Source organism: Dryobates pubescens, chromosome 33 (genome assembly GCF_014839835.1).
Source record: "Dryobates pubescens isolate bDryPub1 chromosome 33, bDryPub1.pri, whole genome shotgun sequence".
Taxonomy (NCBI): domain Eukaryota; kingdom Metazoa; phylum Chordata; class Aves; order Piciformes; family Picidae; genus Dryobates; species Dryobates pubescens.
In genome coordinates, this window is record NC_071644.1 from 3,607,740 (window position 1) to 3,622,584 (window position 14,845).

A 14,845-nucleotide genomic window follows, 5' to 3' on the forward strand; every position below is an offset into this window, starting at 1 on the left:
CAAGCTCCCTTCAGGGAGTTGGAGAGAGCAAGAAGGTCTCCCCTGAGCCTCCTCTTCTGCAGGCTAAGCAACCCCAGCTCCCTCAGCCTCTCCTCCCAGGGCTGTGCTCCAGACCCCTCCCCAGCTTTGTTGCCCTTCTCTGGACACCTTCACAGTATCACAGAATCAGTCAGGGTTGGAAGGGACCACAAGTATCATTTAGTTTCAACCCCCCTGCCATGGGCAGGGACACCCCACACTAGATCAGGCTGGCCAGAGCCTCCTCCAGCCTGCTCTTAAACACCTCCAGGGACAGGGCCTCAACCACCTCCCTGGAATAGGGCAAGGGGCAATGGATATAAGCTCCAGCCCAGGAGGTTCCACCTCACCATGAGGAGGAACTTTTGCACTGGGAGGTTCACAGAGCCCTGGAGCAGGCTGCCCAGAGAGGTTGTGGGGTCTCCTTCTCTGGAGCCTTTCCAGCCCCCTCTGGACGTGTTCCTGTGTGACCTGTGCTGGGTTCTCTGCTCCTGCTCTGGTTGGACTGGATGATCTCCAGAGGTGCCTCCCCACCCCTAACCCCCTGTGGCCCTGTGCCAGGCAGCCCTCACCCTGCAGAGCCTCCTTGGCTCGCGCCAGCTCCTGCTCCTTCTGCGCCAGCTGCACCTTCAGCTCGGTGGCCGAGAGGACCTCCGGGGCCTTGCTGCCGTGGGTCTCCTCCAGGTCCTTGGTCAGCATTTCCTTCATCTGCCGCAGCAGGTGGACCTCCTCCTGCAGCTGGGCCACCTCCTCCCGCAGCAGCGCTGGAGGAAGAGGAGACACAATGTCAGGAAGCCACCCGCACCCCCCGGCCCCCCCGGCCCGCAGCAGGGCTGCGCGCAGCCCCAGCGCTGCCGCACGGAGCAGCGGCGAAGAACACAGCAGTGGTGGGGCTGGAAAGGACCTCCAGGGGGGCCAGATCCAACCACTGAACCCAACACCAGCGTGGCCTTTGAGGGAGGAGGAAGAGAAGGAGAGGAGGAGAAGGCAGGGGAGGAGGAGAAGGCAGGGGGGGAGGAGAAGGCAGGGGGGGAGGAGAAGGCAGGGGGGGAGGAGAAGGCAGGGGAGGAGGAGAAGGCAGAGGAGGAGGAGAAGGCAGAGGAGGAGGAGAAGGCAGGGGAGGAGGAGAAGGCAGGGGAGGAGGAGAAGGCAGGGGAGGAGGAGAAGGCAGGGGAGGAGAAGGAGAGGGGGGAAGGAGAAGGCAGGGGAGGAGGAGAAGGCAGGGGAGGAGGAGAAAAGAAGACAGAATTGTTTTGGTTGGAAGAGACCTTTAAGATCAGCAGCAGCACTGCCAGGTCACCACTAAGCCATGGCCCTCATCTCCGTGGCTTTGAAACCCCTCCTAGGATGGGGACTCCACCACTGCCCTGGGCAGCCTGGGCCAAGCCTTAACCCCTTTGGGGAACAAATTGTTCCTCATGTCCAACCTAAACCTCCCTTGGCACAAGTTGAGGCCAATTCCTCTTGTCATAGAATCACAGAATCAGTAAGGTTGGAAAAGACCTCAAGGATCATCAAGGCCAAGCTGTCACCCAGCACCTCCTGACAGCTAAACCATGGATGGCTCCAAGTGCCACATCCAAGCCCCTCCTGAACACCTCCAGGGACTGCAACTCCACCACCTCCCTGGGCAGCACATTCCCATGGCCAATTCCTCTTTCTGGGAAGAACTTTCTCCTCACCTCCAGCCTAAACCTCCCCTGGCACAGCTTGAGACTGTGTCCTCTTGTTCTGTGGCTGGCTGTCTGCCTGGGAGAAGAGACCAATCCCCAGCTGGCTCCAACCTCCCTTCAGGGAGTTGGAGAGAGCAAGAAGGTCTCCCCTGAGCCTCCTCTTCTGCAGGCTAAGCAACCCCAGCTCCCTCAGCCTCTCCTCCCAGGGCTGTGCTCCAGACCCCTCCCCAGCTCTGTTGCCCTTCTCTGGACACCTTCAAGTCTCTCAATGTCCTTCTTAAGCTGAGGAGCCCAGAACTGGACACAGGACTCCAGGTGTGGCCTCAGCAGTGCTGAGCACAGGGCAGGATGACTTCCCTGCTCCTGCTGGCCACACTCTTCCTGCTGCAGGCCAGGATGTACTCCCACTCCAAGCTACTCCAGTTGGGTCTTTTCCCCATTAGTCCTCATGCATCACCCAGCCTGAGAATGAAACATGGGGGGGATGTGGGGGGATGTTTCCCCCTTATTTTGGCCAAGGTCCCCCCCCCACAATGTGTTTCCTTTCTGGAGGGTTTGTGGAGCAGGGAGAAGCAACTTCCCCCCACCCCCAGCCCCAGCCCCGCCGGCAGCTGCGCCAGGAAAGCATCAAATCTGGGTTTGCATACTTGAAATGCTTCCCATCTGAAACCTGGCAACATCCCATCCTGGAAATTATTCAGCAATAAAGTCACTAACAAGGAACAGTCGAGCTCCAGGCTGGAAGTTTTGGGGGCAGTCCTAAAGGGCTTGCTAAAAAGCCAGGCAAAAAAGCCCCAGCCCCCAAAACCCAAGCAGAAAGGCCAGAGAGGAAAGGTGGCCAAGGCCAAAAGCACCTTCCTGGGGCAGGGGGAGGGGGGGGGATGTGTGTGTGCTGCAGAAATGCATCCCCCCCACACTTCCAGCCTCTGGGAATCACAGGGTGGTGAGGGTTGGAAGGGACCTGTGATGATCATGAAGTCCAACCCCTGTGCCACAGCAGGATCACCTAAAGCACATCCCAGAGGAACATCTCCAGGGGAGCCCTGAAAGACTCCAGAGATGGAGACTCAGTATCACAGTGTCACAAAGGTTGGAAGAGACCTCAAAGATCATCAAGTCCAACCTGTCACCACAGACCTCATGACTAAACCATGGCACCAAGTGCCACATCCAGTCCCCTCTTGAACACCTCCAGGGACGGTGACTCCACCACCTCCCTGGGCAGCCTGCTCCAGGGCTCTGAGATCCTCAGAGTTAAGAAGCTCCTTCTCATGTTTAGACAGAACCTGGCTGAGAGGCAAAGGCCTTGTCCACAGTGTGGCATTTACCATGCAAAACCCACCCCATCCCCTCCCCTGGCCACAGAAAGCCCCACACCACCCCACAAATGGCTGCAGCTGATTGCTCTTCCCTCCCCCCAGCCCCTTGCTAGCTCATTCTCACCTCTCCTTGCCAGCTGCTTCCCCTGGGAGATAACAGTCTGCAGTTCCCAGGGGAATGATTAACCTGGGGAGGAGGACCCAGGCAGGGCAGTTTGGGCATGGGGAGAGATCCCCAGGGAATTCTGCAGCGTTTGTGGAGTCCTCCTCCCTGGAGGTGTTCCCAACAGGAGCGGACATGGCACTGTGGGACCTGGCTCAGTGGCCATGGTGGTGTTGGGTTGGCAATTGGGACTCCATGATCACATGCTAAGACTGTTTGGGCTTGGAAGGGACCTTAAAGACCATCCAGTTCCAACCCACAGAATTCAAGGATGGCTTAGGTTAAACAGGACCTTGAAGATCATCCAGCTCCAAGCCCCTTGCCAAGGGCAGGGACATCTCCCACCAGCCCAGGTTGCTCAAGGCTTCATCCAACCTAGGCTTTAACACCTCCAGGGAAGAGGCATTCCAGGGAGAGGTCATTTCCAACCCAAACAATTCTATGCTATCAGTGGGAGGCCAGAAAAAATCCCCTCCTGCAAGAAAGGGAAACAAACCCAAGGATGGGGAACCCAGAGGGAAATCCTGCAGCAGAGAATCCCAGAGGAGACTCCTTGAGCAGCTCTCTCCCAAATCCTTCAGCAGAGAATCACAGAGTCATAGAAGCAATAAGGTTGGAAATAGACCTCAGAGCTCAGCAAGTCCAAGCTGGCACCCAGCACCTCCTGACAACTAAACCATGGCTCCAAGTGCCACATCCAATCCCCTTTGAACACCTCCAGGGACAGGGACTCCACCACCTCCCTGGGCAGCACATTCCAATGGCCAATTCCTCCCCTGGCACAGCTTGAGACTGTGTCCTCTTGTTCTGGTGCTGGGTGCCTGCCTGGGAGAAGAGACCAACCCCCACCTGGCTCCAACCTCCCTTCAGGGAGCTGGAGAGAGCAAGAAGGTCTCCCCTGAGCCTCCTCTTCTCCAGAATCCCAGAGGCGACTCCTTGAGCAGCTTTGCAGAGGTCTCTCCCAAAGCTCCTTCCCAGAAGGTGCTGCAGGAAGCAGCATCCCCCAGACCACCTCATGCCCAGTCAGTGACAGAAGGACTCCCCAGCATTCCTCCTCCAAAGCATGCAAGCAGGCAATTCAATCCCTAGCTGAGCACTTGGCTCCTGATTCAGGCCAGAAACTACTAACAGATTCAAATCCAAGCTCCACAAGAAGCCATAGGCACAACCCAGAGAGGAGCAGGCAGCCAAAGCCTGGGGAGAAAGCTGAATTACTGAGCTCTGGAGCAGGAAAAGGAGGCTGAGGGGGGACCACAAAGGAGGTTGGAGCCAGCCTGAGTCTCTTTCCCTATGATTTTACAACAGATTCATAGAATCCTGGAACGATCTTGGTTGGAAGGGACCTTGAAGATCCTCCAGTTCCAACCCCCTGCCATGGGCAGGGACACCTCCCACCAGAGCCTGGTTTTGCCAGAGAGATCATTTAAGATGGAACTAGAGGCAGACAAAAAGTGGACTGGGCTGTGCAACATCCACTGGGGTTTGGCATAGAGTTGGGGTTTGCTAGATAGATTTGGTTTATATTGCACTGGTTGGGCCACACCTGGAGTCCTGGGTCCAGTTCTGGGCCCCCTTGGTGCAGGAAGGATGTTGAGCTGCTGGAAGGTGTCCAGAGAAGGGCAACAAAGCTGGGGAGGGGTCTGGAGCACAGCCCTGGGAGGAGAGGCTGAGGGAGCTGGGGTTGCTTAGCCTGCAGAAGAGGAGGCTCAGGGGAGACTTTCTTGCTCTCTCCAACTCCCTGAAGGGAGCTTGGAGCCAGGTGGGGGTTGGTCTCTTCTCCCAGGCACCCAGCCCCAGAACAAGAGGACACAGTGTCAAGCTGTGCCAGGAGAGGTTTAGGCTGGAGGTGAGGAAGAAATTCTACACAGAGGGAGAGATTGGCCATTGGGATGGGCTGCCTGGGGAGGTGGTGGAGTCACCATCATTGGAGGTGTTTAGGAGGAGACTTGATAGGGTGCTTGGTTGCATGGTTTAGTTGACTAGGTGGTGTTGGATGATGGGTTGGACTTGATCTCAAAGGTCTCTTCCAACCTGATCTGTTCTATTCTATTCCTATTCCTATTCTATTCCTATTCCTATTCTATTCTATATCCTATTCTACTCTACCCTATCCTATTCTACTCTACTCTACTCTATCCTATTCTACTCTACTCTATCCTATTCTACTCTACCCTATCCTATTCTACTCTACTCTACTCTATCCTACTCTACTCTACTCTATCCTATTCTACTCTACCCTATCCTATTCTACCCTATCCTATCCTATTCTACCCTATCCTATTCTACTCTATCCTATTCTACTCTATCCTATTCTACTCTACCCTATCCTATTCTACTCTACTCTATCCTATTCTACTCTACTCTACTCTATCCTACTCTACTCTACTCTATCCTACTCTACTCTACTCTATCCTATTCTACTCTACTCTATTCCTATTCCACTCTATTTTATTCTGGTTTTATAATGAGATATGTTTATATTGATATATTTGGATATATTTTAACATAAATATCTTTTAATATATAAAAATATTAACCATTTATATTTCATATTGAGATGTTTTCTATAGAAATACATTTTCTTCTTATTATTGATATTTCATTTATAGACATTTGGTTCATAGATGCATTGAAATATTTTTCCTAGCTTCCTCTTCCACTTTTCTCCTTACATTATGTATTTAAATACCTCAATATCTTCATCTTTTCACCCTTATTTCTACTTCCTATATATTTATATCTATATTTACACCCATAAATACACATATTTATACACAGATGCTGCATCTATTTATATTTATATAGCTAAGAGCTTGCTGCATGCACTGCTTCCTGCAAGCTGCATTTCCTTTTTGCTATATACATATATATATATTTGGGGTTGCTATATTCAAGCTTCCTTTATACATTGCTTTTTCCTCTCTATATTTCTGTGATAGATATTTCTTTATTTCTTTGATATATCTATCTATATCTATATATCTTTTATAGATAGATATAGAGATAGATAGATATAGATAGATAGATATAGATAGATAGATATAGATAGAGATAGATATAGATAGATAGAGATGTATAATAGAGTTTTGGGTTCTATGGACATATATATTTCTATACTTTAATATATATTTGTATTATATAGATATATTTCTATTTTATACATGTAGATTTTGTATCTATTTAGACTTTTATACATATTTCTATTTTATCTATCTAGATTTTGTATCTATTTAGACTTTTATACATATTTCTATTTTATCTATCTAGATTTTGTATCTATTTAGACTTTTATATATATTTAGACCTGTATATCTATTTAGACATATATATATTTAGACTTGTATATATATTTAGACTTGTATATATATATATTTATATATATATTTGGATTTTATACATCTTTCCATGCATGTATAGACATAGCCTACATCTATTTTATATCTATGAGCTTGCTCTCTCTATTTCTTTTGGCTACCTGCACTGCTTTTGGGCTATCTCTACATCTGGGTTTGCTCTAGACATTTCCTTTTGCTGTCTCTCTCTGTTTAATTTCTTCTATGCATCTCATTTGGCTACATATATTTTGCTATAAATATCTTTTGAGTTTGCTATAGCCATTTCTTTTTGCTCTCTCTCTCTCTATTCATTTCTTACACACATTTCTTTTTGCTCTCTCTCCATATTAACTTCGTACAGGGGAGGTTCAGACTGGATGTTAGGAAGAAATTGTTCAGTGATTGGGCACTGGAATGTGCTGCCCAGGGAGGTGGTGGAGTCCCCATCCCTGGAGGTGTTTAGGAAGAGCCTGGCTGAGGCACTTGGTGCCATGGTTGAGTTGATCAGATGGTGCTGGGGGATAGGTTGGACTTGATCTTGAAGGTCTCTTCCAACCTGGTCTGTTCTATTCTGTTCTATTCTGTTCTATTTCTTTTTGCTCTTACTTTCTTACACACACTTCTTTTCCCCCTCTATATCTCCACTTCTTACATGCATTTCTCTTTGCTCTCTATGTATTTTCATTGCTTCTATACCTTCCTTCTTGCTCTCTATGTATTTTCATTGCTTCTATACCTTCCTTCTTGCTCTCTATGTATTTTCATTGCTTCTATACCTTCCTTCTTGCTCTCTATGTATTTTCATTGCTTCTATGCCTTCCTTCTTGCTCTCTATGTATTTTCATTGCTTCTATACCTTCCTTCTTGCTCTCTATGTATTATCATTGCTTCTATACCTTCCTTCTTGCTCTCTATGTATTTTCATCGCTTCTATACCTTCCTTCTTGCTCTCTAGGTATTTTCATTGCTTCTATGCCTTCCTTCTTGCTCTCTATGTATTATCATTGCTTCTATACCTTCCTTCTTGCTCTCTATGTATTTTCATTGCTTCTATACCTTCCTTCTTGCTATGTATTTTCATTGCTTCTATACCTTCCTTCTTGCTATGTATTTTCATTGCTTCTCCACATTTCCTCTTGCTCTCTATGTATTTCAATTTCTTCTACACATTTCTTTATGCTATGTATTTTAATTGCTTCTATACATTTACTTATGCTCTCTCTAGAGCTGAATTTATTACACACACTTCTTTTTGCTCTCTCTATTTGAATTTCTTATGTACATTTCTTTGGGCTATATATATATACACACACACATATATTTGAATTTCTTATGTACACTTCTTTATGCTATAAAGAAACCTGAGTTTGCTGTATACATTTCTTTTTGCTATATATATTTGAGTTCCATATATACATTTCTTTATGCTATAAAGACATTTGAGTTTGCTGTATACATTTCTTTTTGATATATATATATATATATTTGAATTCCTTATATACATTTCTTTATGGCATAAAGAAAGCTGAGTTTGCTTTACACATTTCTTTTGGCCCCACACATCTTTTAATTTGTTACTCAGATTTAATTTTGCTGTGTCTCTTTTGCTATGTGTAGTTGAGTTTGGGGTGTGTGTGTGTATATATATATATATATATATAGTTGAGTCTGGTGTGTATATCTCTCTATAGAGTTGAGTTTGGTGTGTATATAGCTTTCTAGTTGAGTTTGATGTGTACATCTCCCTATAGGGTTGAGTTTGGTGTGTGTATCTCTCTGTAGGGTTGAGTTTGGTGTGTGTATCTCTCTGTAGGGTTGAGTTTGGTGTGTGTATCTCTCTGTAGGGTTGAGTTTGGTGTGTGTATAGCTTTCTAGTTGAGTTTGGTGTGTATATAGCTTTCTAGTTGAGTTTGGTGTGTATATCTCTCTACAGAGTTGAGTCTGGTGTGTATCTCCCTATAGAGTTGAGTTTGGTGTGTATATATCCATAGAGTTGAGTCTGGTGTGTATATCTCTCTATAGAGTTGAGTCTGGTATGTACATCTCTATAGAGTTGAGTTTGGTGTATATATATCCATAGAGCTGAGTCTGGTGTGTATATATCTATAGAGCTGAGTCTGGTGTGTGTATCTCTCTATAGAGTTGAGTCTGGTGTGTACATCTCTATAGAGTTGAGTTTGGTGTATATAGAGCTGAGTCTGGTGTGTATATCTCTCTATAGAGTTGAGTCTGGTGTGTACATCTCTATAGAGTTGAGTTTGGTGTATATATATCCATAGAGCTGAGTCTGGTGTGTATATATCCATAGAGTTGAGTCTGGTGTGTGTATCTCTCTATAGAGTTGAGTCTGGTGTGTACATCTCTATAGAGTTGAGTTTGGTGTATATAGAGCTGAGTCTGGTGTGTATATCTCTCTATAGAGTTGAGTCTGGTGTGTACATCTCTATAGAGTTGAGTTTGGTGTATATATATCCATAGAGCTGAGTCTGGTGTGTATATCTCTCTATAGAGTTGAGTCTGGTGTGTATATATCCATAGAGTTGACTTTGGTGTGTATATTCTATAGTAAACTCAAATATATATAGATCTTTCTTTTATATATACATATATATATTTGAATTTGTTCTATACATATATACTGGATAATCTTTAAGGCCCCTTCCAACCCAACCCATCTCTGAGGTCTTTTAAACCTTATTGATGCTATGATTCTATACAGGAGGGGGTTGGACTCTTCTCCCAGGCACCCAGCACCAGAACAAGAGGACACAGTCTCAAGCTGCCCCAGGGGAAGTTTAGGCTGGAGGAGAGGGGAAAGTTCTTCCCAGGAAGAGGAACTGGCCATTGGAATGTGCTGCCCAGGGAGGTGGTGGAGTCACCATCCCTGGAGGTGTTCAAGAGGGGATTGGAGGTGGCCCTTGGAGCCATGGTTTAGTCATGAGGTCTGTGGTGACAGGTTGGACATGATGACCTCTGAGGTCTCTTCCAACCTTGGTGATTCTGTGATCCCTCCAGAGGAAGGGGGCATCACCTTGCCTGGCTGAGCCCCAGCAACCACACCAGCTCGTTCCAGCCCCCCTTCCAAAGCTGTGGGCAGCGATGAAATCAACACAACTTAACCATTTCCAGGACTAATTGCTGAAAACAACCATTCACACCGAAATAATTGGCTGCTAATTGCATTTCACTTGATAGCATTAAAACTTCCACACCACTGCTGGGCCCTGCAGCCTTCCTGCCTTAAGCACTGATGAGTGTTAACAGACAGTGTCAAAAAAACACCCCCACCAAACCCCAACCACCCAGATTCCTTCTTTTAATTGCACTGAACATCTCCAGGCAGCATTTTGGGGCTGAAGTTTCCACTCCAGCAGCTCCTTGCAAATCCCAGCTCAAAGACTCCTCTTGGCAGCAGCCAGGCAGCAGCAAAGCTTTATTTTCTTTTCACTGGCCTTGGAGTCAGCACTGCTTTAAAAACAGCCATTAAAAGGCTTTCCCCCTCCCTCTCCACCCCCCTCCCTCATGTAATTCAGCTGACAGGATGCTTGCTCTGTCTTTGGAGGGTATTAAAAATGGATGCAGCCGAAACGAGGAGGGTCACGGTGGTGGCATCAGTGTCTGAGGTGAAAGATACCCAGCAAGGTGATTTGTGCTTTGCTGGGTACAAATCAAGGGGAGGTTTGAATCCAGGACATCAGCAGGAAAAGGGTCAGGAGATTCTAAAGTGTGCCCTGGCTTGCAGCAGCAGTGATGGTGGCCAAGGGCAAGCAGAGGGGAAAGCCTTGCTTGTGGACCAAGAGCTTAAAAAAAATCATGGCTTGAGTTGGAAGGGACCTGGAAGTTCATCTAGTTCCAGCCCACTGGGGAGCAGAGAATAAAGCCACCACCCCTCAAAACCTGCACAAATTATTTGTCATGGAATCACAGAATGGTTTGGGTTGGAAGGCACCTCCAAAGCTCATCTAACCCCAGCCCCTCTGCCACCTTCCACCAGCTCAGGTTGCTCGAGGCCTCATCCAGCCTGGCCTTGAATGCTTCCAGGAATGAGGCATCCACATCCAGCCTGGCCTTAAAAGCCTCCTGGGATGAGGCTTCCACCACCTCCCTGGGCAACCTGTGCCAGTCTCTCACCACCCTCATAGTAAAGAGCTTCAAATCAAGCCAGGGATCACCCCAAAAGGTGATTTTAGAGAGCCTGCAGAGATGTAAATGGAGGGGGGGAAAAAACTGGCAGAAAGGGAAAAGGCAAAACCTTTGTGCTAAGGACATCACCTAACAGACCTTCACCTGTCAAGAGCACAGAATCTCAGGATCCCTTTGGCTGGAAATGACCTTTGCTCATCCAGTCCAACCATTCTGTACCTTTACCAAGGCTGGGGCTAAGCCATGTCCCTCAGCACCACATCTCTGCGACTTTTAAACCCCTCCAGGGATGGGGATTCAACCACCTCCCTGGGCAGCCTGTTCAGTGTTTGAGCATGGTGCAACCCTTCACCCCTCCTCTCCACTGCAGAGCTTTGCCCCAGAGTACATAAACCCACAAACACACACAGTGTACACAGGCATCCACCCTGGGATGGGGAACAGCAGGGGCACAGGATAAAGAACTTCATTAGAAGGAAACAGGGATTGAAACCCTGGGGATGAGTTGAGCTATTCTGAAGAGCACCTCTTCACCTGGGATCATTAAGAGGCTTGCAGCAAAGTTTGACCAAACTCACACATCTCTGCGAGGAGGTGGGGAGGCAAAGCCCAAACCACCAGGAACTAGGGCAGAGCAAGGGGATCAGCCACAGCCACCTCCCTGGTGGCAGAGCAAGGGCCACAAACTCAAGAAACCTCCAAGTGCTGGAGCTGCAAGAAGATTCATTTCCCACTAGTGCCCAGGAGCTGCTGCTGCTGCAAAGCCAATGTGCCCAACCTCCCCTATCTACACCTGGACACTCTGATGGACTTGCAGTGGCTCAACCCCACACCCCAGGCATCATCATCTGCTGGTGGGGAGAAGCACCAGGGCCCACGGTTTGCCCATCACACCTTCAGCAAGGTCCTACTGCCGCCCAGCCCAGCTGTGTCCCTGGGTGCTGCATCTCCCACAGCGCTCCATGACCCCAGGGGAGCTGCAGGCCACCACCACTTCCTCCTGGCTGGGCACCGGGGCAAAGCCCTCCTGGGTTAACAAAATGCCATTTGGGCTCCACACATCCATCTTCTAAAGCAGAAAACTTCACACTGCCTCCCCTGCTGCTGCCGTGACAAGCCAGCGAGCTGTCACACCCGCACATGGGTATGGACACTCCTGAGCAAGTCTGGCTTAAAGCTTTCACCCCACCGCTGCAAACCCTTACCAAGACCCTTTCTGAGCTTCTCCTGAGGTACTCAGCTTGGCATCGGTGCCTTAATACAGTCACAACCCCCGGGACCGGACACCCACTTGCACCACCAACCAGCCCTCGCAGGCAGCACATGCAGGGACCATCTGCCTGCAGGGTTTCTCCCTGCATCTTGGCACCCCCAAACACGACACCCCCCCCCCTCCCCAAAGGATCACCCTCAGCAAGCTGCAGCTTGCTCCCTTAGCTGCCCTGCTGTCTCACAGTACAAATGAAAGCTGATAGAAACCTCCTGTGCGCCGCGGCGGGATGGGGGTGAGGGGGGCTGAGGGATTCGGGGTGTTGGGGGTGGGGAGGGAGGCTGGAGGGTGCAAAGCCTCTGAAAACCACCCCTGGTTGAAAGGCAGATGGCTGGTGGGCTCCGACCTCCACAACGGCTCCCCCCGAGCCGGCTGCGAGCCCTCCGCAAGCTCTCCGGCGCGCTCCCAACTTCTCCGGCAGACAAAATGGACTACGGAGCGTGGGCAGCCACCCACTCGCCCTCCCCCAGGCTGCCGAGGGGTGCCCCAGACCCTCACCCCTGCCCTGAGCTTCACGCCGGGTGCGGGAGGATGCCCTGGGCGTCCACGGCCACCCCTCCTGCCCGGCCCCGGCCAGCTCGGAAGCGAGCTCGCCAGCCGCCGGCGTTGTTTTGTTTCTCCCAGGAGGAAGCCAGCTCCGAGAGCACAAAGCGAGCCGGGGGAAGACAGCCACGCCGGGCTGCAGCCCCCAATCCCCCGCCCCTGCAATGCGAGGCAACAGGAGCCCCCCCCTCCCAGAGCCTCTTACCTGCGTGAGCTAAGCAGGGGCACAGCACCCTGCCCCTCGCCCCGTCGCCGGCCGCCCCTCGCCGGCCCCGGCCCGCCGAACAATAGGCCGGTGGCTGAGCGAAGCCGAGCTCGCAGCGGCACGTCCCCGGCTTGCTCTCCTCCTGCTCCGACTTCATGGCGGGGAAGGGCAGGAGCGGGGGTCCCCAGGGCCGGGGGTCCCCGGGCCGGCAGGCTCCTCCCCGGCACAGCGCGGAAGTACGGCGGACGCTACCTGCCTCGGGAATTTGACCCCTCGCCGGTCAGCCGAGTTTCCCCGGCCTGATGTCACGCCGGCAGAGGAGTGGCTATGCCCGCAGCCCAGCCGAGGGACGCGGGACGCGGGGGCCCGCGGCGGGCGAGGAGCTCTCGCCGAGGTCCCGCAGCCCCGGGCTGGCGCAGGAACCCGCAGCCCGGCCGCCGGCGGAAATGATTCGCAGCTCGCCGGCCATCGCTCCGCCACCACCCACCGGGCAGCGGCACACAACGCCCGCCGTGTCCCCGCACCGTGCCCCCACGGTGACCCACACAGTGTATGTCCCCCCCGCACCGGCATGGCCACCGCTCCGCAGGCTGCAGGACTCAGCCATCAAAGAATCAGAGAATCATTGCGGTTGGAAAGACCTCCAAAGCTCATCCAAGTTCAACCAGCAACCTAAGACCACCGTGGTCGCTAAACCGTGTCCCCAAGTGCCATGGCCACAGGTTTCCGGAACACCTCCAGGGATGGGGACTCCGCCACCCTCCCTGGGCAGCCTGTGCCAATCCATGACCGCTCTTGCAGGGACGAGATTTCTCCTCAGCTGCTGCTGGGTGGGGGAAACTGAGGCAGGAGAAAGGGAACCGAGAGAAGCAGCCAGCACACGTGAGGGAAGCAGATGCAGCATTTCCTCTTGCAAAGCAGTTATTATTAATTAGGATTATAATTATTACGAAGTTATTATGTAGTTTGCCCAGGCTGGACGTGTTGCAGAACACCTGTGGCTGCAGGAGGACCACTTGCAGACCAGCTCCAAACCACCCAGGGTTGGACCCACCAAGTGAAGAAGGGCAGGGACAGGGAGCTGGTGGGATTGGAGCGAGCTAAACCCAGCGAGAGAGCGGAGTGCCCATCCCTGGAGGGGTTTCAAAGCAGTAGATGTGGTGCTGAGGGAGGTGGTTTAACGGTGACCTGGAACTGCTGAGCTAACAGCTGGACTTGAAGATCTTAAAGGTCTTTTCCCAACCCAAAGGGCCTGGGGACGCTTTGCAGGCAGCTGCCCCCAGACCTCTCCCTCCACCTAAACCAGCAAGACCTGCCCAAAGTTCAGCACACACAACACGAGGCAGAAACCACCACATTCTGCTTCCCAACAGCTCCTGGCATGCAAAGCCTCAGGAAACCACCACAGACCCAGCCCCTCCACCCTGCAGCAGCAGCAGCCCAGGCATGGGGAAACTGAGGCACACCCTGCATGTATGAGCTTTTTGGGAAGTGGGTGTCAGAGTAGAACCATGGGAGGAGCGAGCTGCTCCCAGCTAGGAAGAGATGCAGTCATGGTCATCTCTACCAGCAACCAACCCTTGGTCAACAAATCAGGTCCTCACCCACCCTGTGACCCTGCCTGACTGCATGCCCTGCTGCTGGGCATTGTCCCCAACCTGGCCTGCTGCTGAAGACTGAGAGGGGATTTAATAGATGTTTCTAAATATCTGAGGGCTGGGGGGCAAGAGGGAGGGGACAGGGACAGGCTCTGCTCAGCTGCACCCTGGGACAGGACGAGGGGGAATGGGTATAAGCTCCAGCACAGGAGGTTCCACCTCACCATGAGGAACTTCTGCACTGTGAGGGTCACAGAGCCCTGCAGCAGTGCCCAGAGGGGTTGTGGAGTCTCCTTCTCTGGAGACTTTTCAAGGCCCATCTGGATGTGTCCCTGTGTGACCCTGCTCTGTCAGGGGGGCTGGTCTCGATGATCTCTGGAGATCCCTCCCGACCCCTAGCATCCTGTGATCCTGTGAGCTGCTTTTGGTTTGCAACCAGCCCTGTTCCTCATTGCAACGAACTCCAGGGCATGCCCCGTGCTGGCACTGGCAGGGCTGGCGTCGCTGGCAGCAGGCTGCATGACACAGCCAAGGGTGTGTGGTGCCCCTCCGTTGCCCCAAGCTCTGCCATCCACCAA

At 51.0% G+C, this 14,845-nt stretch overlaps 1 protein-coding gene across 4 annotated transcripts in view; it reads right to left on the minus strand.

Moving 5' to 3' along the window:
• KAZN (kazrin, periplakin interacting protein) overlaps positions 1-14,845 on the minus strand; it is a 278,161-nt gene that overhangs the window by 13,957 nt on the left and 249,359 nt on the right. For 3 of the 4 annotated variants that reach the window (XM_054175897.1, XM_054175896.1, XM_054175899.1), the window contains one exon: positions 591-782. In XM_054175897.1, the coding sequence (XP_054031872.1) occupies positions 591-782 (192 nt within the window). Of the gene's footprint in view, positions 1-590; positions 783-12,669; positions 12,882-14,845 lie in introns of those variants that run through there. The other variant, XM_054175898.1, reaches the window with a different exon arrangement.